Source organism: Cryptomeria japonica, chromosome 5 (genome assembly GCF_030272615.1).
Source record: "Cryptomeria japonica chromosome 5, Sugi_1.0, whole genome shotgun sequence".
In the NCBI taxonomy this organism is placed as follows: Eukaryota; Viridiplantae; Streptophyta; class Pinopsida; order Cupressales; family Cupressaceae; genus Cryptomeria; species Cryptomeria japonica.
Window position 1 is genome coordinate 250,556,673 of NC_081409.1, and position 27,128 is coordinate 250,583,800.

The window sequence follows — 27,128 nt, forward strand, 5'->3', positions numbered from 1 at the left end:
AAATATTAAAAAATACTACAAAAGATTTGTTTGACTGTCTTTTGTTCATGAAGGGCAATTAGTTTTTGACATTGCAGTCATCTGTATTTTTGATATCCCAAAATTCAGATCCTAGCCTGTCCCTATTTCCTAAAGATGGTATCCAGGCCTAATTTGGTTTTAGAAGACATCTAGGACTGCGATGCGGCTTAAATTGAGAGGAAAGATTTTAGTAAGTTCCACAATACCAAAAGCTGTACATACGATGTTTTATGATTCTTAATGGCAGTTCCAAAGGTACCAAGTACAGTTGTAGCATATCAAATGACCATGTATAAAACCAACTATAAGAACTGGCAGAAAATCTTGTACAGATGATTTATCTTCTATTCCATTTAATAGATCCATGTTTTACTATACAACTTTTGGGAGTTCGTTCTGAGTTTTACAATCATATTTTTTAAGCTTTGAGAAGAGGTTTCAAATCAGGACTAAGGCTGTGTCATGAACCTGTGCAACCATGGCAAATTTCCTAGAAAATACCACTGGGCCACAGCTATCAGGTTCATCTTAATCTCAAAGATACATGATACGCTGTTGCAAGGTTATTTATCCTTTTTACACGATTGTGGACTCAATTTCCAAATAGTCAGCAACTTCTTCATCATTGAGATTCTTTCTGTATTCGAAAGAGTTACTAGCCCACATCATCAACAGTGTTGCAACAAAACCTCCCATTGCAAATATCAGTGATCTGTTTGCTGTGGATAGCTTGTCACCAATGATACCGACAAGTACAATGGTTATGATATCACCTGTCAATATTCATATGGTTAGTAATAAATAGATACTGAATTCAATGATGTGTATAAACTTGGAAATTGCATTAATATACTTATGACACTAAGTGGGACAGAACAGAAACCTGCAGCTGATGTCAAAAGCCACACTGCCTGAACAACCGATTTCATGGAAACAGGGGCCTGTGAATAAGCAAATTCCAGTCCAGTGATACTAAATAATACTTCTGATGTTGTGAGCAATACGTACTGAGGTACCTGCCAAAGTATTGACAATTGCCTTGTGTTTCCATATGCATGTGTTGCATTAAACAATCCATAGTGAATTCTATTATCAAGCTTCGCATCTGTAATGGGGTTAGAATAATATCCAGTAGATCCAGATGTCGATATTTTATCAATTACTAACTGCAGTAATCCCGATGCAACAAATGCAAGAGAACATAAAAACATACCCAAAACCATTCTTTTCATTGGCTTCAGACCAATTCCATGTTTTTCTAAGAATGGGTAAATGATTTGGCTGAACAGTGGAATCAAAACGAGGATGAGGAGAGGATCCAATGCCTGTGAAAATCAATCCCAATCATATTAGACTTTATTTATGACTCATTCATGTTATTCTACATTTATATTGTATAATGAAAATGTCTTATGCTATATCGTCCTTTCAGTAAGATCCAATCAGACTGCTTTAAGGTGGTTTATGCTTATCAAGAGATTTGGCAGTGATTACAAAAGTAGATTCTGCCACATACAGTGATGGTGAACGTCTTTCAGCTGCTTCAAGGTTTCAAGCTAAGAAAATGAAAAGTTTGGAGCCCCGGAGGAATGGGGAACTTCTTAGTTCTCCCCATTGATCAGGATTCACTAGCTTAGACTTGGAAAAAGATTATAGTGCTAAGGACAGCTCAACGCTTATTTTTGTTATTTTAACATCTGAACTGAATTGCCTTTGTCTTGATATTGGTACTGTTGAAATCTAAGTATAGATGACGATAGAAAGAAGGTAGAGGATATGTAATCTAAATTCTGATTTGGTATGTATTAACTTTTAGTGGAAAAATGATAAACTAGGCAATTCTTGTCAGCTGTATTACATGAAGAATGATAGGTAGTAGGAAATAGAAATTCAAATATTATAAGTATTTACTATATAGGATATATCAGGAAACTGTGGGAATATGGAACCATGGGTGTACATCGATAGGAATAATGGGAAATGGGAACAACAGGAAACAACTTAAATGATATCAGAAAAACATTTGAAGCTTCAACAAATAAAAAGGAAATGAAAAAAATGGGAACACTAGGAAACAAAAATAATTCCCAAAATAGCATTCGAAGCTTCAGCAGAAGAACAATAAAACACAATTTCAAAGTTTTAGTTCTCTGTCACTTATAGAAATAGCATCATAAGCATCCTCTTCCCCTTACAAACTTCATGATCTAGTTAGAAATTATTTTGCTTGCTGAAGATGAAGCTTCAGAATATTTAGGATTGAAAGTGAAACAATTAGCCCATCTCCCTGCGCTGTTTCCAAGATTTATGGCATGTGCACCTAGCCCTTTACCTACATACAGCTGCAGCTAGATGCTAGAAAATTAAAAAATATATTACACGACCCCAGATGTGGACAGGCCTCGATAAACTTGTCAGCTGATGGGATGGATTATAAACATAATGCTTTGTCAATGAAGTAACTTTGAGACCATGTTAGAATCCTCCTGTCCAACAATAATCTCAAGTAGACCTGCATATCATATCATTTTTGTTTTTCTAACTCTTTCCTTGTGAATTTCTTGGTACACTAAATCTCACTGTGATAAATTCCTACCAAAACATTAGCAATAGGACAAACTACTTAGCTCCTCAGAAGAAAGTGCTAAGGTAATTTAAAATCTATGACAGAGTATTTAGAGGAGTTGGTTAAATAGTTAGTTCAACTTAGTTTCAACCTTCTAACAAGGTTTCATATCAGCTGTGGTAAGCCCAGAAAGCTTACTTCTGGGGATGTTTGTACTGATAGAAGGAGAACTGTCAGCAAAGAAATTGTACCCCAAAGACTGTTTGTAAATTGACGAAGGTTTTGGTGTGGGTAATGCCTCGTTGAAAATCTCTTTTTCATAATTGTTAAACAGCACACATCTGATTAGGAGGAGAATATTAATAAGAAATGAAATCTCATTTATGGATATGCCACCATACTATGTTGAGACTCTGTTTAAAGCTCCATGGTGTGAAAGGTTCTATATACAGTACACATCTCTCTGGCGTGAACAGCAAGTGTGATTATTCTTATGCATATCTTTATTTGAAAGTTTATGTAGTCAGATGTAACTGCAAATACGTGTAGTAAAATAAAAAAATTACCTGCATCTGGTCGGGCCTAATTATGAGGTCTCCAAGCCAGGACACGTGACCATTCATCTGCCTTGCCTGAAAAACCCACACGGAAGCCTTCTGACCAAATAAACATGTGAACATTGGAGCAGGCAGCAGGAAAACAATAAATCTCACCAAAGCCTTCACATCTTCAACTTCATGCTCACTGTTCCTGAGCTTAGCACAATCAAGCCAATGAGAAGCACTAGAATTTATTGGCGCATGATTATATTTACCCTTCCTCAACTTTACAGCATCTACTATAACTCTAACCACATTAGAAAAAACACTTCCTAGTGCTCCTCTGTCTATGTAACCTCCCCGCCCTGCCCAAAATATGAGCACAGAAAGCACCATGAGAATGGCGGGCATGCCAAAAGCAGCTGCGTAGGATACATTGGTCCTTAACAGTGGTGTAATAACCATGGATAGAAAGGACCCCACATTAATTGCAAAGTAAAACACTGAGAAAAACACCATTTGCAGCCTTTCTTTGCTTTGACTGGCAGGCATAGAGAATTCTATCTGATCCCCTCCAAATGCTGCCACACACGGTTTGATTCCTCCAGTGCCTATGGCAATTAATAAAAGTCCTGCTGTTGTGCCCAAAATTGCATGGTTTGAAGCTCTTTTAGTTACTGGGTCAAGGTCTGGTATTGCAGCCAAGGACATGATCCAGTTCCCTACTGCATATAAAAGTGATAGAGATAAAATTGTTCTGTATTTCCCCTGTCATACATCATGAAAAGTAGAGAATGTGACATACTACCATCTAACCCCATAACATTAGGCATTTGTACCCACAAATGTTTATAATTAAACATAATAACTTGAATCAAAACCATCAAGCCATGGAACAATTCCAGAGATGACATGACTTAGATGTTTGAAATCAAATTACAACTAAAAAATTACAGCAGTAGGAGAGATTAAACACGAATAATGCTGGAGCAATTTGGGACTGCAAATTTCATAATCAAATTGTGATCGTACTAATCTAAATAACAACTCTAGCACAGAAAAAACTACACACCAGCAGAACAGGAATAAACAATAAATTGATATTAATAAGACAGCAATTTATGGGAACAAGCTTCATATAGAAAGAAAAAATCTTTGATTTTCATATTAATAATGTAAAATGTATTTTTTCACGTGTATATATACAAAATATTCTAATAACTGAAATTAGTTCTATCAAGCTTTCCCTAATTTTTTATTTTTTTTTCCTATACATCATATTTTTCAATAGATTGGGTTTTCTGTATTTGAGATGCATCTTATAACATACTCTGGATAAAAGTTGTTACCTACTACAGTGGTTACCAAATAGGGTGGATATCAGTATATTTTTTCTCCTTTTTTATCCACAGCATAAAAGCATGTTTAAACTGTACAGCTATAGTTCCTTATTAAAAAAAAAACATTTAAAAGTGTACGTCAAAAACTATAGAATGTATTTTTATAAACTATGGTAAATAAATAGTTTTGATTATCTTGGAATGAGGTTCTCACAATCCATTAGATTAGAAAAAAGAGCTAAAACACAATGTATTGATTATGAATTATTATTTTCTCCTAAACCTTTCATATTTTCCCAATACATCTTTTTTCTTTTCTCCTATAGTTAGAATAAATCATACTAAACACTGTGTCAATGTTGCTATCTGCTACTACAATAATATGGTTGGACTCACCACCAAAATTTTAGACCAAAAAATACCTCTTGACGTGCGTTTTGTGACCACGCCCAACATAGAATAAAGTTTCCCAGGGGCTACCTTATCCTCTTTTGATCAAAGTCAAATGTATGCTAAGATTGCAGGAAGATCATACAATGACTCCAAGGTTCCGACTACGTACTAGCAACTTTATTGTGGATATAGACTCATTTTGCTTTGATGTTTGCTAGTAATCCAAGGAGACTTACGTTTGCATTCTTTCACTTCTTTTTTGTGGCTAGAACTTCAGCATCGGTAGCAATTCTGTGATGCTTTTGCTTCAAACAAGCTAAACTAGAATTAACTGAAATTAAAGGGGAAAGGGTTTAGGAAGACTAAGCTAAATCTAAGAACTCAATAGATAGCAATGATTCGGATGAGATCTACCACACTTCACTTCGACACCAGAAAACAACTACATGAAGTGGGTGCAATCTTCAGGGGTTGTGTTTAAAAGATTTTAAACTATTGATGAACACCATCAGACAACAATGTTCATCCAACAATTTAAATTAAGCGCACACATAAAATAGCTCAGTCCAACCTTGCACTATTGATAAAAATCATCTATCAACAAAAGGTATGAGCAATTGATTTTCACCTTAAAACATTGCAATCAACCTTGTTCATCTAAATGCTTGAAATAAAGCTACTTTAAGTGAGGAAAGCGAAACCATGCAAGCTATTAAATAACACAAGTGGATACCATCAGAGAACAATATATCACCGTTTATTACTCAATAGCTTATCACAACAATTTCATACAATTTCCTCCCTTTACAAATGAAGGGGTGAACCCCTTATATAGTCCTCCAAGAGGAAAATGGACGGCCTTGATTACAAACTGATCAACGGCTAAGATTCAACATGCAAACCCTAATTAGGGTTTGACCAATAAATTCCCAAATACATGACACCAAGTAGTGGGGAGAGTCATAAATGAGGAATCTCGCCCACTTTATATTAATTATCCATTACATTCAAAAAATCACCCATTATGTAATTAATGCACCATTGCCTCCAAATTCGCCCAATATGCATTAAATGCACCATCATGTCTAAAACTGCCCAATGTGCAATAAATGAGCTATCACTTCTTGGAATATGGTAACTGCCATGCATTAAGTATACCACTACTCGATCAGGATGTCCACTAGCAATAAATGTGCCATCATGCCGCCATGCACTCAATAGATTCTCGCCATGCAAATGGACCCTGCCATCATAGGAACCTTTATAATTTTCCGGGTTGTGCTTCACTAATATGGAATATCCTCTTTGCATGTCACCAACTCATCCTTTACAAGACTCTTTCCATTTCCGGCTCACAAAAGACATTTTGGAAGATTTTCTTGCCTTGGAAGAATTTTAACAATCTTTTCCACTTCTGAAGGTTTCTTGTACCTCTGGAATTCTAGGAGAGGAAATATTTGTAGAGAGATTTTTTGTCCTGAACGAATTTTTCTACATTCTAGTTCACATCTTGTTCTGTAGGAGATTTTTCCATCAACTAACCATCTCTTCCATGTCAGGGAAATTTTATCCCGTCTGGAGCTCTTGGAGAGAGAAAATCCTCTCTCTTAGCCAATTTTCCTTATGCCTTGAAATTCTTTACCTTGGGCACATTTCTGCCCCAAGGAAGGAATTTTTTGAAATTTTGAAATTTTCCTTCTTAGCCTTCAATTCCACGTTCTGTTTTGTCCTTGGGCGCTGTTTGAAGGTGGCAAATTTCTGGAAAATTAGACTTTTCTTCCTTGATGTCATTTTGACGCCCATTCCTTTACTAGAGCACATTTTCTCCACAATGGAAGAATTTTTGATGTGGAGGAAAAAATCCTCCTTAACCTCATTTTGGTGCCCAACCTTGACCTTGATTCTACTTTGCCCCTAAGGAAGGAATTTCTTCATGCCTTAGCCAAATTTCACATTTTCCAAGAATTCTATCCTAAAGGAAGGAATTTCCAACACAATCAATTTTTTCCTTTTTCCAAGAATTTTGTCTTGAAGGAAGGAATTTCCAACACTTAGTCAATTTTTCACTTCTTCCAAGAAGTCAATTTTCCACTTCTTCCAAAAATTTTGTCCTGAAGGAAGGAATTTCCACTGCTTAGTCAATTTTTCACTTTCTTGGAATTCTACATACTTGGCTGCACATGAAGAAAATTTTGAATTTTGAATTTTCCTCCTAAACCTTGATTTTCACGTTTTCCCCTGTCCTTGGGCGTAGCTTGAGTGAAGGAGATGAATTTTTTGAAATTAGGAATTTTCCTCCCTAACACCTCCTTGGTTCTCTTTACCTTACTTGGGCGCATTTCTTCATGAGGGAAGGAATTTTCACTTTGGAGGAAAATTCCTCCATGACACCATTCTAGCACTAGTCTTGAGCGGCATTTCCACCTTGTGGAGGAACTTTGGAATTTTCTTTCTTTTCCTCCACCCACTCACTTTGGCACCCCATCCTCTTCGGGAATGGGCTTTTATCTTGAGCTTGGAAATTCCTCTTACATCCTGTTTTGGCACCCATCTTCTTGCTAGGGTGGAATTTTGACCTTGTGGAGGATTTTTACACTTAAAGGAAAATTCCTCCTTCACCTCAATTTGGTGCCCTTCAATAGACTTGGGCGGAAATTTCACCATGCACAGGAATTTCTTGTTTGGAGGAAAATTCCTCCCTCATGCCAATCCAACACTCTAACCTCTGCTCGGGCAGCATTTTACCATGCAGGAGGAATTTGTCTTTGGGAGGAAATTCCTCCTTGACTCTTGTTTGGCACCTTGACCTAGATTTGGGCGGTATTTTCACTCTAAGCAGGAATTTGACCCTTGGAAGGAAATTCCTTCCTTAGCTTGATTTGGTGCCCAAATTTGACTTTGGGTGGAATTCTGCCTTGGTGGAGGAATTTGTTTCATGGAGGAAAATTCCTCTTGTACCTTAATTTGGCACCCACCATTCCTAATCCAGAGCACCATTTTGCCTTAGTGAAGGATTTTAGCAAATTTGGAAATTCCTTGTCTTTTTTCATTTTCCTGATTTGGATGCCATATTTGGATTTGAAGTGGATTTCTCTTGCGTTAGAAGATTTTTCATGCTTTTTCCACTTCAGGAAAGAACTTCATACCTAGCCATTTTTCTGACCACTTGTCTGCTTTTTCATTTTATTTAGATTTAGACTTAGATTTTCAGGAATGCTTTGCCTTCAAGTGTCCTAACCATTGCCCGAGATGGACCTGCCAAAAATAGATCTACTAAAAATAGTAAGTACTTCAAAACATCAAATTAGAGCAAACTGGGACAGGGTGACACTTACTAAAAATAGAAACTGCTAAAAATAGTAAGTTTGATTTTTTGCAAAATAAGGCCAATCCGGGACACAATAAAATTTACTAAAAATAGAAACTTACTAAAAATAGTAAGTGCTCAAAATTCGCTCAAATTTCATTGGTAGCTTCCTTGAAGGGTCCTGACTTCGTTGCACGTTCAGATTACCCAAAACCCTAAGGAAAAGACCTCAAACCTAAGTCTGAAGGGAAAAACCCTAAAATAGAGTATAGACAAAACAAGTTCCATACTTCGTCAATTTCGCTCAAAACACTTGTAGACCTGATCAGAATTCATCAAAAAAAACTGACAAACTTGTAGATCTGATCAAAATTCATCAAAAACACTGGGAAATTGGGGAGACCAAAGGGAATGCTGTAAAAAGACCCAAAGAAACAAAACCAAACGACCAAGAGGACCCAAAAAAGTAGGGGGTCCCCATTTGGAATGGGGTGATGTGTGAAACAACAATACCTAATATGGACATTAATGGGAACACTTATAACTAGATGATACCTTTGACAACTACTTAAAAAATTGACATTTGATAGAAAGGGACCTCAAAATTCATCTAGTTCATTGTTATGTAATATAATATTTTAATACAAGTGAGATGGTTTCTTGAGAACTGCTTCTCTGAAAGATTGGACTCATAGATTGAATCATACTATACATATAGTTGTGGTATAGACAGCAGTTGATTGTTGTCCTGTTCCCCTCCACTCAACCCAAGCTCAGTCTGCAAAAATATGTATCCAACTACAAAACAATGGGCAACAATTGTATGAGACTGAATTAGCAATTTCACGAAGTACATGCTCAACTTGTTTTGTGGGGAAGGAATTTTTTTTAAACTTAATTCATAACAACAGAAATAACAATATGAAAAATTACATACACCTAGAACACATGTATTGGTTTGAACAAAATTGGATCTGACTGATATAAGGATTAGTTTGTGATGGGTGTTCATTTTTATAGGGGAAACCATCACAGAAAGAGACATCATCAAACTCTAGACAAAATCAACATTTTCTTGTTTTGTACTGTTTAGACCTTTGCATGGACATCATAGAATTTTAATAATTGGAAGCTTTGGGATGTCTTATGGATGAACTTAAGTCATACTTTTTTGTATGGATGGGGGATCCACCTTCAGATTTTACACAGCAACATTTCTAGATGAGTTGTAACTATATTTAATACTGCAAAATGTGTCATTTCATCCTGCCTCTATGTGCTTGACCTATCATGCTCAACGTGGGAGATGAAAGCTCTACTGAATACTACCCACATTTATGCATTACAAAAGAGAACCAATGAGGAAATTGAAAACATTGTACTCTCCTCATTTTGTTTTAAAAAAAATGTGAAGAAGAATTAGAGAAGAAGGTAAGTTTGGAGGAGAAACAAAATATATATACCTTGTAATTTCATGATTAAAGAAAAAACAATACTCAAAAATTGAATAGCAGTTGATTGACTCCAGGAAATTGTAACTTTGTATTCATGTCAGGTCAATGTTAATAAGTCTGAAAGAGCAGTTTGGCAATGTTCCTTTTGTGGTTAGTGTAGAGCTATTTAATCTAATGTAGTAAACCAAATTCCCAAAGAGATATTTGCTCTATTGTCTTAATTTGTCAATGGAAAAAAATCAGAGTATTGTTTCTGCTCACTTTGATTGTCAAGGATTAAGAGCCTATGTGTTTTGAACTCTGTTGGTAGTGTAATCAATTAGTCTGTTAACAAAAGAATGGATATAACAAATGACCTACATGTTTGAAGTGCTTGAAAAATGACCTTCATGTTGCAGTGCTTGACAAATGACCTACATGTTTGCAGTGCCTGAATGAAAGATTCACATTGTCACTGGTTCAAATTGGACTAAATATAAAGATCAGAATTTAATATGTTGAAATCAAGTGAGTTTTACTTTTTCTAAGAGGGTTTAGCTATGCTGTAAGGATTAGGTGGCTCTCAATTGAAACCCCTTCCTTGACTGCATCAGTTTTGTGTGAAAGCAGGTTAAGCATTATATAAGAACAATGACCAAAGGGGATTTAATGTTGATGAGGTTATGGGAGGTAGAAGAGAGCCAAGGAGGGACCCCAATGAAGGATTTTTGAGATAAGAGGACTTGTGGGCTAGCCTACCACATGAAGAAATTGAGGATGAAATATAGGCACAAGGAATGCCCACTGTGGCTCAGCATCCCATGGAAAGATCGATTCATGTTATAGCCAAATAAGGGGCCAAGGTCAAGCCAACCACGACAAGATTAATGAAAGAATTAAACCCATGCCTCTTTGTAGATTGGGTAAGGAGCTTTATATATATTTCAACATGGAAAATTTAGAGGAAGATGATCCTACGAGAGTCAAGTATGCATCACCAAAATGAAGTCATGTGCTTCTTGTTTTGTGGCAACTTTCAGTTTCAACAATCCTAGTCAAGATAGAGTAAGGAGAAAGTAAGTAAACAGCCAAAAAATGATAAAGCATCTTATGCAAAGTTCATGCCCTCAGACCATGAACAAAAGATTGTTCAAGTGATTTCAAAATTTGAAATAAAAGGAGTTGTTTATGCAAGACTACATAGAAAAATTTTCATTCTTGCAAATTACAATAAGTATGCAGGAATAAGAGGAGCAAGAAGCTACAATATAGCTCAATGGACTAAGAATCCAAATCCAGGATTAACTAACTCCAATCATGATCATGATGAGTATTGTCGATGACTCATATCAATATGCCTTAAAGGCTAAGGAAAAGTTGTCTAGAATACAGTGAAGTAGAACAAGAGGTAGAGGAAGATTTAGCAAAGGGAGAATAAGCAAGGAACTAGGAGAGATCAATATTGGCAAGGAGGTGAATCTAGTTCTAAGAAGACAAATATCACCCATCTAGAGGAGGGGCATAGCCATCAAGAGGAAAATGGAGCTATAGTAGAGGACGAAAGAGACCATTTGGTGGTACTTATTTGAGATGCAGATGAGCATATCATAGGGCCTTTGTAATCTTTCCCACTCAAAAAGAGAAAATGCAGCAAACATACAAGTGGTAGAAGCTAAAGAGGCATCAATGTTATCTCTAAATAAAATTGAATAGCCCAAGCAAGGAGACAACCTCATGTTGAGGAAGATTGTTGATCCATAATCTCACCCTCAAGTAGTAGTAGAAATTAACAACCAGAACAAAAATGGATTGTTCTACTTATAATCAAAATATATGACAGTTAGGTAGGAAATAACATTGTGATGAGAGAAGTGAACACAGATTTTTATCCTTGAATATCCTCCACAAGGTAAAACCAATTTTGATAGTGGTAAATGCAATACTTCAAATTATTATTAGAAGCCAAACAAATGCAATGAGATGTGAAGTATTGTGGAATATAATCTACTCCTTGCTCCACTTGGTTATACACACTGTTAAATGTATGGCATGAAACACATTGGAATTTTACTTTGTGTTCTACAACACTCAAATCTAGTTCCCATGATACAATCCAACAACTTGTCATTATATAGATGTTGGTATGTCTTCATACACTACAAGGTCCCTGAGGTGAAACTAGGGGGATAATTGTTGCACTCTTCACTTCAAATTCTGCATTTCTAATATTGGGAAAAAACTGTTCCTTGCACAGACCAGTGGTTTTGAAATCATCATTTTAAGGAAACTGGCTATTTCAAAATCACATCTTGCTTGGACCAACAGTTTCCTCTTGTCAAAATCACATCTAAGAGTTGCAACTTGTAGAAGTGGTTCCTCTAATTAAGATTGCATCACACCTCCCTTCTTAAAAAGGCTTTTGGTTTCAAAAAAGCTTAATGTGATCTTTAAGTGAGGAAAGAGTTTCCCCACCTCTTCCTTCAAGTACAATTTGGCTTGTCTTGGTGTCTTCCCTTTTATTCCAACTTGCCAAGACATTTGATTTCCTCTAGCATTTTCCTTCAGCACCACATCCTTTGAAAGTATTCCTTGGTTTTCCACTACCAAGTCCTCTATTGAGGGAAGTAGCTACTTGTATCCTTCTACATAGTAAGCTTGGACACAAGATTCATCCAAGTTTTGTGGGTTGGTGGTGATTACCCTTGGTCTAATGTAGGTGCGAAGACCTTCGAAGTACCTTATGAGTTCATCCTCATCCCCCAAGTCCCCACACCTAATAATATGGCTTGTCTTCTTAACTTTGTGGTGTAATCTTGCACACTTTTCCCATTTTTCTGTTTGAGATACATCTACTTAATTTTCTTATTAGTCTTATGCCCAATACGATAGCAATTCTTGTGTAGAAATTCCTTAAATTCTTCCCCACTAGACACAACTAGTTTCTTTTTTCTTTCCAAAAGACATCAAATAATGCGCCCACCATACAAGAGCATGTGCTAACATTTTGAGACATAGAGAGATACCTTTAGTGTCAAACTAATATTGTGCATGGTGAAATAGACTTCCACTTGTTTGATCCAAGAGTAGAGAAATTCAGCTCACACTATACTTCAAATGATATAATCTCTACTTCTGTTTCAAGTTTTCAACCTTGAGTGGGGCATTTTTAGATTTTCCCTTCTTCGCTTGATTTTCCTTCAAGAAGGTTTCTTGGTCCTCTACGTCCCCACTAGCATTTCCAATACCTAATTTCTTGATGAGAGCTCATACTATGAGACACATAGAAGGCTGCTCCTGCATTATGTGCTTTTTTTGTTGACTCATATGTTCTTATTGTTGCTTTATCCCATTCTGATATTTCATTATTACCATGCTGCTCTCAAGGGTGACCATAGTTGTTTAGATTTTCAGGGTTTTGCATTCTCATCACTTTATTTCACCATTGTGTAGAGATGTTTGGGTTGCAAGGTAGCAATCCATTATTATCTACAAAGTTAGTCACTATCATACAATCACTCATAGTTTGCAGACTCAGACTCGGAGAGTACTCAGTAAGCCCAAAATTTTCAACTCAGCAAAAAACTTGACAACTTAGAAAGTAATAAAAATTAAAATCTCTTAAAGATATTTTTTTTGTAAAACTCAATTACAAAATGTATTAAATTGAAAATTGACATCTCGGAAGAGAATATGCATGGTTTTATAGCAAAAACATGTGAAAAACACATTTTAACCAGCATTTTACTTGGATCGACATTTTTACCCATTTTTTTTGCATCTATAAAAATACGAGAATTAAAATTGTGAAAACTCACCCAACAAAAAAAAAAGAATACTCGGCAACTCAAAGAGTACTCGCAAAGTTTGCAAACTATGCAATCACTACTATTTTCCACAAAACCCCAATGATTAGTATCTACTATGATACCAAATTAATCCATAATCTCATCCATAACTAGAAGTAAAAATTACTAACCAATTGAAAAATGGACTATGCTACTTATAACCAAAATAAATGACAGTCAGCCCTTGGATGTAGACCAAATGGTTGAGCCATTGAAAAACACAAACAATGGTCAAATTTGAAATGCAATTTTCTTGTGGTACAAAGAGGGGCAACATGTACCCAATAGGGGTTATAGGGTGCTTGTCCTTCTCTATTTGAGCCATTCCAAATTAAGGCAGCTCCAAGTTGCTAGGAATTCAATTCCCCTAACAAGACATGGCAAGAGTGAGTAGCAAGCAGGCTATCATGGTGGGTGACGAGCTGGAGGTGAGTGCAAGGAAGGAGAAGCAACATGTGATCACGAGACAAAGGAATGCACAGAGGAAACCTGTTGTGACCTTTATCACACATCACCCCATTGAGAATGCGGACTTCTTTTTAGGGTTTTGTTAGAGTCTTGCAACCTTCCCGGCATCAATTTTGTTAGTTTTGAAAGGTTCAAGTTTTGAAGAGTCATAAGTCAGTTTGTGCAAACCATGGTCAGATCAATGTCTCGACTTTGTCAGTGTGCCTAGAAAGTCCAAAGGATGAAGATTGCAATTGATTTGGGTCAATTTGGACAACTTTCTATTTTTGGAAAGTTTTTCTTTTTGTTTTTTCCTATTTTTTAGGAAGTTTCGTTTTACTTTGAGCACGATCCCCGAAATGGCTATTTTCAGAAAGTTTTTCCTATTTTTTAAGGAACCTTGTTTTTTCTATTTTTTGGAAAGAGGATCTAGGGTTTGCACTTGTGACTCTGACTTATATTGAAAATGATTGAGAATTTTACCCAAAATTCAAATTTTGTCTGAAAAAGCCAAGTTCCTAAATTTGTGGAGACCAAAGGAATCCAAAGGCATAATGGTGTGTGGTTTCAAAATTTCACAATGATCCGAGTAAAATTGGATAAGATATAAAGGTTTCAAATCTAACTTTCATGGAGAACGTTCTCTCCAAGTCCGCCGAGCAAGGATGGTCTTGATGCTCACGTGGTCAAGGTATCAATGAACTCCACCTTGGAGAAGATTTAGCATGGTCATGGTCCTAATCAAGTCTGCCCACCCTAGGAATACCTTCTATGAAGTCCGCTTGGCATGGTGCACAACTTTGATCAAGTTCACCATGTAGATTGAGAAGAAGTTCTATGAAGTCTGCCCCCAGAGCATGAGAAGAGGGAGGGAAGCAAGTGAAGTCTGCCCCCATGGGACGAGAAGAAGGAATGAAAGCTATGAAGTCCGCCCTAATTGGGGAGTGAATGTGACCAAGTCCACCCTCTCACTTGCAATATGGAATGAAAAGCATAAAGTCCGCCCAAGTTACAAGGGAATGAAAACTACCAAGTCCGCCCAAGGAAACATGCTAAAGTTTGAAGTGAAAGAATATTCTCATGAAATTTGCCTTGTTGTCAAAAGATTTGTCCAAGTTCGAACTAGGAAATCATCTTAGAAAGTTTTCAAATTGGAAGAAATTGAAGATTGAGTTCGATTCATGAATCAAATTAGAAACTTTCTGATTAGACTGAAATTCATAATCAGAACTTTCCTAAATGATTTCAACTCAACTAAAACTGAAAATAGTAACTTTCTTTTGGAATTCGAAGACTGAAGCATAATTGGAAACAAAACAAGTTCAAACTTGGAATGATTTGCTGTGTTTCTAAATTGAAAATTCGAACTTCTTGAAGTTTTGTACAAATAACCTTTCATTCTCTCATTTTTTTCATAATGAAGTTCGAACTTGAGAGAGAATTTGGAGAAGTTTTGAAGAGTTTTATGCAGGTTTTAAAATTTTTCAACAAGGTTTTGAAGAGTTTCACACAGATTTGAAGCGGATTTTGAACGTTTTGAAGAGTATTTCAACAATATTTCAAGTGCAATCACAGATTTTCTAAGACAAACAGCACCTTCTTTCTTCTTTCTTGTCTTATTTCTGAAGATGAAATGGGTTTCTAAGGCAGATTATCAGGGTTTTTGACCTGATTTTTCGAAGTTTTTAGAGAGAACTTATTTGTCTCAATTTTCTTCCTTTCTCTCTCATTTTCTGCCCTTTCAATTGGATTTTATTGCATACTTAGTGGAATTTGGGACTAGAATTTTCGTTTTCAGGGCTGATTTTGATTAAAATCAGTCCCAAAGTTCCCAAGTTGATCCACATTTTCAGTTTTCCTAAGAATTTTCAGAAAAATCTAAGTGTTGAGAACCTGTCCAAATCGCTAAGCATTGAAAAAGTTGAAAATCAGAATTTACTTAGTTGTCAAAACCCCTAGATACACATTTAAAACAAAGATTTTAACTTAATCTTTTTGATTTTTTTTGCAGATTTAGATGACCTTGGGGGCTGGATAACAAGAAAAAGTTCAGATGAAGTTCCAAGTAGACAAGGATTCCCCTTCGGAATCCAAGATGAACTCAAAGTGGAAGCAGGTTGGAGACAGCAACCTTGGACATATCAACCTCCGTGAATTCAAGAAGAGAATGCATGGCACAGACTCACAATTACCCACTCCGATTGCTCGAAGAATGATGAGGAACAAAATTGTGCAAGCTGCTGGTTTTCTTCCAGTAGTCCAGTGTAATGAGCTGATCGTTGAGTGTTCCAAACACTAAAACCCCGTGGAGAGAGAGATCGTAGCTCCGGATGGAAGAGTGTTGGCTAATATAGGAGAAGTAGCAATAAGAGAAGCCTTCCGTATCCCCGAATACCACAACATGGTCTATATGAGAAGGGAGGAGGCTGCTAAATTATATGAGGACAACACTGAAGAGTACAAAGCCAACATCAACCATTCATGGTTGGAGAAGCCAAGGAAGAGTGTGTCAAAAATGCCTAAGACCCTTCTCAGACCCTACTTCAAGGAAGACTATGGCGATCCAATTGTTTTGCTAAATAGAGTTATGGGCAGCCAGCAAGGTGCTCCATTTGAGCCATGGATGTACTACTTTATCCATGGGATTGCAGCAAGTGTGAAAATGATCAACTGGGCTAAGATCATCAGTGATAACCTCGATGATCAACTTCAAAACCTGGAGAGGAATAGGACCTTTTACATGAGTTCCTACCTGATATATTCCTTGGCTAGAACGTATAGATACAGAGGCCTAGTTTGCAGAGGAGAATTGGGGAACAAGGAGAACCAGTTCTATGTATATGACCACTACCCACAGTTGCAACTAGAAAAGAAGTTTCACTTCAAAAGGGTCAATGACGCCTTTCTTATGTACATCACAAGGATCCTTCAGGGAGGCATTCATCAAAGACTCTCTCAGGAGTCCAAGGATTTGATTAGCAGATTTGGATATTGGTATATCCAATACCCTAGATTACATATTTGTGAATCCAAAGATTTGCTGGACCCCCATACAAAGCTTCCCATGTTTCCCACAAACAAGATGATTTTGCTCGAAGTGATAAGGCAGTTGGAAACTTCCATGGTTGTGCAGAGAGGAAAGTAGAAGATAGGAGCATCTTTTCCCCTCAATATTTGAAAAGGTTTGGAGTCTTGTCTATCCGCTCAGGCTACCACACATGCAGATAAAGAGCTTCATTGGTACCCATTCCTGTAGTATCAAGCAAGGAGCTATTTTCATCCTTTTCACCAAATGGGAATGGTGAATGGAGTGAAGTTTGAGCATAGGTCGGACCTTGAAGAGTATTGGGCCAATGTTGTGGACAACTTCGAAGTGAGAAGGAGACTATGGTTCAGAATTCCACTCAGTTTGATCAAGTCATCTGAAGTCTTCTGTATAGCAGATCAACTTGAGGAAGATAATGAATATAAGCAGCCACACTATGCCAACCTGAAGAACGAGCCTCTTGCCCTAGTGGACTGGACAAATTCTAAGAGATCCAACTTGGGTGATTTAATGAGACCTGTGATTGAATACTCTAAGTGGTGGGCGGTGTTGTGACCTTTTCACACATCGCCCCGTTGCTAACGGGGACCCCCTTTTTTCCTGCTTTCTGTGTTGTTAGGTTAGGGTTTTAGCTGCTTAGTGGGCAATTTTGTGTTTCCCATGCCCGAGTCTCGGAGTTTTGATCATGCCTAGTGCCATTTAGGGTTTTGAGGTTATAGGATCAAGTTGCAAACGTTGGAATTTTAATGATCCTAATTTTGTCTTTGTTGACCCTTTTGAGTGTTAACATGTTTTAAACACGCACATCGGTGATTTTAAAGTGCCAAGGTAATTTTAGACCTTTTGGAGTTGTTTTCTCGCTCCTAGTGAATTATTCAAGTTGATTTGGCACTTTATCTCGACAAATTTCCTTGTGTTTCACTCAATTTTTTTATCAAGTTTTAGAGTTTTCTAGCGATTTTGAGTTGTTAAAATGTCAAATTCCTAAGGGAAATCCATATTCTAAGGGTTAAAAGGTCAAAATTTCATGCTAGAGGTGCTTTTCCCTTCATATTCTTGACTACCCATGGTTTTCCCCACTCAAAATCTGGACTACACATGGGTTTCCCTTGAAATCCATACTGGCTATGGTTTTCCACCACTGTTTATCCATGCCTGGGTCGTTTTTCCCCTGAAAGCATCAAATTTGACTAAGTGTCAGGCTTTTGTCCTGACTGCCTTCGTTTTTCCACCAGGAGTGCAGACTGGAGTGCGGACAAGAATGCAAATGAAGTTGAGGAGGATTCCATGCCTGGATCGATTTTCCACCAAGTATTTGTGACAAGTTAATGTGGATTTTTGTGCAGACTCTCAATCCATACCCAAGTCGATTTTCCACTGAGAGCAATATGATGAATTTTGAGTCCAGATTTTCATCCAGATTGAGGTCGTTTTTCCACCAGGGAGTGTTTTTTGCAAATGGAGTGAATTTGGAGTGTGGATTCTTTATCCATGCCCATATCGATTTTCCCCTGGCCTATTTTATGTGCATTTTGATGAATTTTAGCGTGGATTTTTATCCATACTGATATCAATTTTCCCTTGTGGGGAATATTTTGGTGTTTTAAGTGATTTTAATGTAATCCCTACCTATATCGATTTTCCCCCAAAGGCTCAATTTTGACTTAAATTGAAATATTTAATAAATGAGCCCCATTTTAATTGTTTTTAAATGATGATTGTTGATTATTTAAAATTTTAAAAACAAAATTAAATAACTTGCAGTGAGCATTTAATGTTTTTACCCTTCTAGAAGCAAGTTAGTTTTACCAAACAAGTGTTTTATCCCACATTGCTTGTGTGGTAAAAGTAAGAGGCAAAAGCAAGTATAAGAGAGGAGTCTCCAGCAATATTTTATTATTAAGTTTGCCAGGTGTCTCCATGTTTGGTGATTTTTCTCTCTTATTGGCGAGTTTTGGTGAAGTGTTGAAGTGAAGTGTTTGATTGAAGGCCTCCATTTTTTTTTCCAGCTTGGCAATTGTTAAGTTCTTTCAAAATTCTGTGATCAAAATAGAAGAGATGGAGATATGATCTAAAAGTTGTATTTTATCTGCTATAGTGTGTTTTAAAGATGCACCGCACTTATCAATTTCGGTGTGTACATCCTCCTCAATGTAAGCATGCTATATAAGTGGATGAGGGGTTACGTAGTGAAGAGATGTGTCTTCCCACATCTCTTCCCTACGTACCTCTCACCAAAGTATATAAACTAGTCACCGTTTACTTACCCGATCGGAAGGAGTGCGACTTGTTTGAGAATCGCTTTACCACCCGATACCATGAACGGTGTAACCGTTTGTCAAACGCGATAAGTTAACTTTGGTTTTATTTATCATTAGTTAACGTTAACATATTAGTATATGTAATCAAATATATATATATATATATATATATATATATATATATATATATATATATATATATATCGGAAGCATGAAATAGTACGACCGATATTACAAAATTAACACTCCCTCTTAACTAGGGAGGACACATTTCATGTTAGAGAAACCATCACAATTCATCCATTGATTGTGAAGAGAGGAGATATCACACCATAGTGATATTCAGAGATATGGTTCAACAATGAATATCAAGTCTCATGATACTCACCATAACTCATAGTTATCAAGTAAGGTATGTGCACTAGCATCAAGTCACATGATGCCTACCATATTTATAATGATTTCATGGCATGTCCATGAATATTATGTTCATAAAATTCACCATGAAGATCTCTATCATAATTAAGGTTTATTTAATGATATCAACCAACAGATATCTACCATAATGTCTCAGAGATATATATACTATCATGACATGTCCACAGATATCAAGTCACATGATATCCATCAAGATAGTTAAATTGATAATTGTAAAATCGTCACCTTACAATATCAATTTGAAAAAAGTGTTCATTATTGAAAAGTTGTCACCCTTCAATAATGTTCACAGAAGGCCCATGCAGTCATGGAGTCACACACATGACAAATAAAAGAGTTTACACACTAAACATCTTTAAATATATTAGTATATCAGAATAAATGAGACTCTATCTCAAAATTAAATAACATTTTCAACCATACCAAGTTTATCTCTAAAGTGTTCAATCTTGGTCCTGGAGAGAGGCTTGGTAAGAATGTCTGCAATCTGATCACCTGTACTAATACAATTCAATCGGATCACATTCTTTTCCACCATATCTCAAACATAGTGATAAGGAATCTCAATGTGTTTAGACCTGTCATGAAATACTAGATTCATTGAAAGCTTGATGCAACTCTGATTGTCACAGTAGATGATAGTAGGATTTAAGGGGTGACCAAACAGTCCTACAAGCAATTTCCGAAGCCATGCAGCTTCTCTTGCTCCCATGGAGGCTGCAATGTATTCAGCTTCTGTAGAACTTTGAGCAACTGAAGACTGTTTTCTACATATTCATGAGATCATTCCTGATCCTAAACTGAAGCAACATCCTGATGTGCTTTTCCTGTCAACTATGCTTCCAGCCCAATCAAAATCAGTGAATCCATGTAGGTCAAGTTCTACATGTTTATATTTCAAACCAAAACCAATAGTTCCTCGAAGATATCTCAGGATATGCTTTGCAGCAACAAGATGTATTTCCCTGGGTTCACACATGAACTAACTTAGTGCATTTACAGCATAACATATATCAGGTCTTGTGTTTACCAAATACATCACAGATCCAATAATTTGTCTGTAGAGTGTAGGATCTACAAACTTTGATTCTACATCTGTTTCCTTTAGCTTGTGCAGATTTGTCCCCATAGGTGTGGTCATGGATCTCCAATCCAACATTCTAAATCTCTTGAGTATATCAATGGTGTATTTTCCTTGATTAAGGATTATACCATCTGTCTGCTGCCAAACTTCCAATCCAAGGAAGTAGTGAAGAATTCCTAAATCTTTCATATCAAACTTAGAGGCTAATGCTTTCTTGCATTGAGAAATACAATTATCCTCTCCTGTGATTAGTAGATCATCAACATAAAGAATAAGAATTAATAATTCACCATTGATTACCTTGTAGTAGAGATTTGGATCTACTTCATTCTTGAAAAACCCTAATTCCAAGAGATAGTGATCAATTCTTTCATACCATGCTCTGGGGGCCTGTTTCAGTCCTGTTGTGACGTTTTCACACATCGCCCCATTGCAAATGGGGACCCATGTTTTTTGCTCGTTTTGTTCGTTTTTGCTTTGCTTTTTCTAGGGTTTTTTAGTTGTCTGGATTTAGGGTCAAGCCTTAGGGTTTTAATTACCGTCTTTTCGGACCAGAATCCAGTCGGTTTTGGGAGCTTTTTGATTTTCCTTTTCTAGAATGCAAATTTTGAATGCAATGAATTCGCCAGAATGGTCTAATTTTCAATTGGAATGTTGATGCAGAGCTTAAATTTGTCTAAGTGTTGAAGATGAAATGTGATTTTTTGTCCAATTGAATATTTTTGACCAAATTTTGACTTTTTTGAATTTTGATCCTAGGCATTTCAAATGATTTGTTTTCGCCTTGTGAAGTGATAAAATGTGTAAAATCATGATATTTTGGCCTGTAGGAGCAAAATCGCTCCTGTCCCTCAGTGAAGGACGGGAGCTCGTTTTCAAATATCTTACTATTCTTGCAGGGTCAAGATGAATTACGAATTGGAAGTGATGGAGAAAGGCGAGACCTTTCCATTGAATATAAATTGAAGATTTTCATGAGCACAGAAATGCCTCTAAGGGAAAAATCGCTCCTGTCCCTCAGTGAAGGACCGGAGCTTAAAATCAAATATTGCTTTGTCCTTGCAGGATTTTAACGTCTTGACGATGTGAAAAGGTCCAAGGAGGTACATTTTATCAAATGAATATAACTTGAAGTGCTGTCAGGGAGATCACATGGATAAGCAAGTCCGGCTTGAGTGAGGTCCTGATCCTGAAATTTGGCTAAGTCTGGAATGTCCTGACCCTGAAATTTGACTAAGTCTGGAAACTGAAAAAACCTCCAAAAACTAGATTTTGCAATATAACTCCTGGAGGTCTGAAACCACTCTCAAACATCCTGAAAGTATATATGGAATATAACATAAAGTATAAGAAAGAAGAAACATAGAAGGAATTGGCGCTAGAAGGAGGGCATGATCTCGATTGATGCTTAAGGAGCTAGACTTCAGTTTCTATCAATTTATGTTTGCAGGAGTCATCTTAAAGACTTTTTTTACCTTCCTCCACGCTCGACAAAATTGAAGGAGCGAACACGAACTCTTGAATCCAAGGAAGATCAGTGGAAAGCTTTTTCTCAAACAAAGAAGGAAGGTGATCGCTGGATCGTCAGTTGGACTTACGCAAGAAGGAATCAAGCTGGAACCAGTTGAACGTTCAAGTTGAATCCGAGATATTCAAGATCTCTCTTATTCCAGAAAATCAAAAAAAAAGTGAAAAATAGAAAATCCAAAAAAAGTGAAAAATAGAAAATCCAAAAAAATCAAAAAATCAAAAAAATCAAAAAAGAAAGATTTCTCCATGGAGCGGCAACAGTTTCACGAGGAGCAACAAGTTGATTTTCCTGAACTTTGGTGGAGGTTAGATACACAACTTTATCCACGCAGATTGTCCGAGTTTGCAAGACCAGGGCAGTGTCGAGTTCACGAGACAGAAAAACATGATGAGATGCATTGCTTGAAGTACTTATCAAGGATGGAATCGGCAGCGCAGGGAAAAATCTTCTTTTGGGATGTCCCCAGGCCAGAAACCGAAGAAGGCAACTTCAGTGTCCCAGAAACCAAAGATCCTCTTCTAAGCTTCATGTGGATGATCGAGAGTCAGCTCATTTTGGATGGCGAAATGCGTCTTGAAAACATATTACTACCATTGTGGTGTAGAATTCACAATTCACCTCACTCCGAATTTACTTGCTCAGTATGTGAAATGGCTATCAATCAAGTCAGAAACCAGTTTGGAATGCCAACTTTGTCCGAGGAAGAGTGTATTATGAACAAATCTTGGGGTGCTCATCTCGCAGTTGAATTTAGGAGAACTTATGAACAGGACATTGCTCCAACATCTGAATGTGAGAAGGATCAAGTGTACGTTGTCGATACTAGTGCACTTGATGATCAATGTATTACAATGGATAGCTTGCCATGCCTTGCACCTGAAAAAGAATACCATGAAACAAAAGTTGAAGAATCAATTGAGAATACTCAAACAGTAACAAAGGAAGATCTAGGAGTTGAACAAGCAATTAAAGAAGAGGACGACTCATTCCTTGAAGAATTCTCGCTTATGCTACAAAAGGAGATCCTTAAGATTGAATTGCAGGAGTTTTCAAATGGCCTCATTGAAGAGGACAATCAAGTTGACATATTGAATGAAGAATCACAGATCATCATAAGTGAGCCCAAGTATGAAGAACAATTCAAAGGGGCGCTTGAAGATTTCATCACCATTATGCTATTTGAGGAATCATTGAAGGATCTTATAGAGGAAACACAAATGGAATCACTGCCAAATTTTTTTCAAGATAAGCAAGTTACTATGAGTAATATGATCCATCATCAGCTCCGACCTCCCGAGACTATACTTGAAGAAGAAAGGCCACCTGAGATTATCTTTGATCGACTAGAGGAGATGTTTGAAGCTCAATCTATCAAGGAGACTCTCATTTTTGAGGATATGCTAACAAAATTTCATGAAGATGCTTGGTTTATGCAAGATATCTCAGTGAAAACAGAGAATCTTGAGCTATTCGAAGGGGCGCTGAGCTTGTTTCAAGAACTTCCTAATCAAGATCAACATATTGTGGATACTCGTGGAATGATTCATCATCAATGGCGACCTCCTGAAGCAGCTGGTGACCTCGCTTCCGACAATACAGTGTCGTCTGAACTTGAAATATGCCAGGTTGTCTCTTTCCTTAATCCTAGCTTTGAAAGTTATTATGATTTTGATTATGGGGATTTTGGGAAAACAACTTGCATCTGGATTGATCATGGTCCTAACGAATTACCTCAATTGATCATTTTGAGTGAAAGTTTGCTTGAGTATGAGAGATGCATGGTGAGAGTTTGCCTTTCTGTATTCAAGGATGAATTTGCCCGATTGAGAACCATCACGTTTGCCATGCTCCTGTTGCACAACCTGAGAAATCATGTAAAGTCATGTACATATTTTGCTTCTTTGAGTCGTGTCGAGTCTAGGACTCTTGTATATAGGTTTAGAGTAGGTTTTCTTTTTTTTAGGTTAGAGGTCTTTTGAGCCTTGTTCTTAATTTGCCTTGAGTCATTTGACTCATGATCTAGTGTGGCTCAGGTAGTTTAGTTGTTTGCTTTTGGTGTGCGTTTTAGTTTAGTTTGCTTTGGGTCGGTTTGTCGGTCGGTTTGCTTTAGTTTAGGTGTCTTGAGTGGGAGCCTCCATTTTGTGAGAAAGGTGTTTGTGTTGTTGCCCGCACGCTGGCAACATCCTGGATCTTATGTTAGACTCATTTCTTAGATATCTATTCATGAAGTGTTTGGAATCCGAGGTTGTTCCTCTTCAGCTTTATCATCTGATTAGGACCTGTATTTGACTTGGAAGGGAATCATTTTCTGTGTCTTGATGCTGACATCTGTTGATTACTATATCTTCACACATTAATAGACTCCGAGTCATTATGGTTTTCAGGCAAAGCTGTGATTGGTGAAAAATCTAAAATCTGGCTTCAGCGCCACCGCAACCCTCAAACCCTAGTAAGCTTCACTGCTTACGAGCCAAAGGAATTGACGGAGAGAAAAAGCAATATCAAAAGGGAAAAAATGAAAAAAAAGAGAAAACGAAAAAGAAAAATGAGGAGAAAAATGATGAAATGAAATATCAAAATTGGCTAAAGGGAATATGCGAATAACTCCATCGGGGCTATAGACGCCTGACTAGCAACGGAGCAATATTCGCGAGTTTGCGGCGATAACCTCGTCGGGACTATGGACGTCTGACTGGCAGCGAGGCTCTATCCAGGATGCTTTTGAAGTTTAGATAAACTACGTAGCTAATCACAGGGGAACCTGAAAGTTATAGTTGTCTTGTCGAGAGGAATGAATACACTTGCACACACCTGGGTAATCAAAGACTAAGTGTCTAGATATGGTTAAAGATTCTCCTTCTACTTTGAGTGCATTTTCTAATCTCTTGATGAGCTAGGTTGAATTTTCCAGAGGTTCTAGGTGTCGATTAAGTCTTTATCTCTGAAATGTTTTTCAACATTTATTCAAGGTGGCGCTAGATGTTGTGACGTTTTCACACATCGCCCCATTGCAAATGGGGACCCATGTTTTTTGCTCGTTTTGTTCGTTTTCGCTTTGCTTTTTCTAGGGTTTTTTAGTTGTCTGGATTTAGGGTCAAGCCTTAGGGTTTTAATTACCGTCTTTTCGGACCAGAATCCAGTCGGTTTTGGGAGCTTTTTGATTTTCCTTTTCTAGAATGCAAATTTTGAATGCAATGAATTCGCCAGAATGGTCTAATTTTCAATTGGAATGTTGATGCAGAGCTTAAATTTGTCTAAGTGTTGAAGATGAAATGTGATTTTTTGTCCAATTGAATATTTTTGACCAAATTTTGACTTTTTTGAATTTTGATCCTAGGCATTTCAAATGATTTGTTTTCGCCTTGTGAAGTGATAAAATGTGTAAAATCATGATATTTTGGCCTGTAGGAGCAAAATCGCTCCTGTCCCTCAGTGAAGGACGGGAGCTTGTTTTCAAATATCTTACTATTCTTGCAGGGTCAAGATGAATTACGAATTGGAAGTGATGGAGAAAGGCGAGACCTTTCCATTGAATATAAATTGAAGATTTTCATGAGCACAGAAATGCCTCTAAGGGAAAAATCGCTCCTGTCCCTCAGTGAAGGACCGGAGCTTAAAATCAAATATTGCTTTGTCCTTGCAGGATTTTAACGTCTTGACGATGTGAAAAGGTCCAAGGAGGTACATTTTATCAAATGAATATAACTTGAAGTGCTGTCGGGGAGATCACATGGATAAGCAAGTCCGGCTTGAGTGAGGTCCTGATCCTGAAATTTGGCTAAGTCTGGAATGTCCTGACCCTGAAATTTGACTAAGTCTGGAAACTGAAAAAACCTCCAAAAACTAGATTTTGCAATATAACTCCTGGAGGTCTGAAACCACTCTCAAACATCCTGAAAGTATATATGGAATATAACTTAAAGTATAAGAAAGAAGAAACATAGAAGGAAATGGCGCTAGAAGGAGGGCATGATCTCGATTGATGCTTAAGGAGCTAGACTTCAGTTTCTATCAATTTATGTTTGCAGGAGTCATCTTAAAGACTTTTTTTACCTTCCTCCACGCTCGACAAAATTGAAGGAGCGAACACGAACTCTTGAATCCAAGGAAGATCACTTATACTTAAATGTTATATTCCATTAAAATTGTCCTGATCGAGAGTGCGAAAAGTCAAATTTCGCTCGTGTCCTTCTCCAAGGGTCCAGAGCGAAATGCGCTCGTGTCCCTCTCCAAGGGACCAAGGCGAATCGCTCGTGTCCCTCACCAAGAGTCCAGAGCGAAAATGCTTAGTTGAGCCATTCTTGCCCTTGTTTGGACGAATCGAGACATCAAAGGCATGGTGAAGGACGAAATGAGCATGATAGAGCATCCAGACTTGATCAAAAACAATGAAATGATGAAGTTTTTGCCTAGAGGGTCAAATTCGCTCCTGTCCCTCACCAAGGGACCAGAGCGAAATTCTTCATAAGGTACGTCCTGAACAAAGACCAAGCAAATTTTATGTTCGAAGGCAAGAAAGGAGGTCAATCGAACCCGTTGAAGACAAATTGAAGATTATCAAACGTCAACAAAGGACCAAAATGCTTAAGTTCGCTCCTGTCCCTCAGGAAGGGACCAGAGCGATTTTTGTTGTAGATGATTTTCTCGCCAAATTTCAACCGATCTCAAGGCATGAATGAATGAAAGGAGGCATTGCGAATCCGTTGAACATAATTTTCGAAGGTGATGAAGTGAAATGAGGCCCACAAGAGCAAAATCGCTCCTGTCCCTCTCCAAGGGACCAGGACGAGGTACCTTGTAGCTCTCGTCCCTCTCCCAGGGACCAGAGCGATTTCCTTCATTAGACAGAATCCAGGCAAATGTCAAGACAAGTGTAC

At 37.3% G+C, this 27,128-nt stretch overlaps 1 protein-coding gene across 1 annotated transcript in view; it reads right to left on the reverse strand.

Annotated features, from left to right (window-relative positions):
• Positions 1-333: 333 nt before the first annotated feature.
• LOC131051439 (uncharacterized) overlaps positions 334-27,128 on the reverse strand; it is a 111,063-nt gene continuing 84,268 nt past the window's right edge. Inside the window, exons 2-4 of the mRNA XM_057985961.2 lie at positions 3,154-3,894; positions 905-1,346; positions 334-794 (exon numbers count right to left, since the gene is read on the reverse strand). Of these exons, the coding sequence (XP_057841944.1) occupies positions 598-794; positions 905-1,346; positions 3,154-3,894 (1,380 nt within the window). The 3' untranslated portion in view covers positions 334-597. The remainder of the gene's footprint in view (positions 795-904; positions 1,347-3,153; positions 3,895-27,128) is intronic.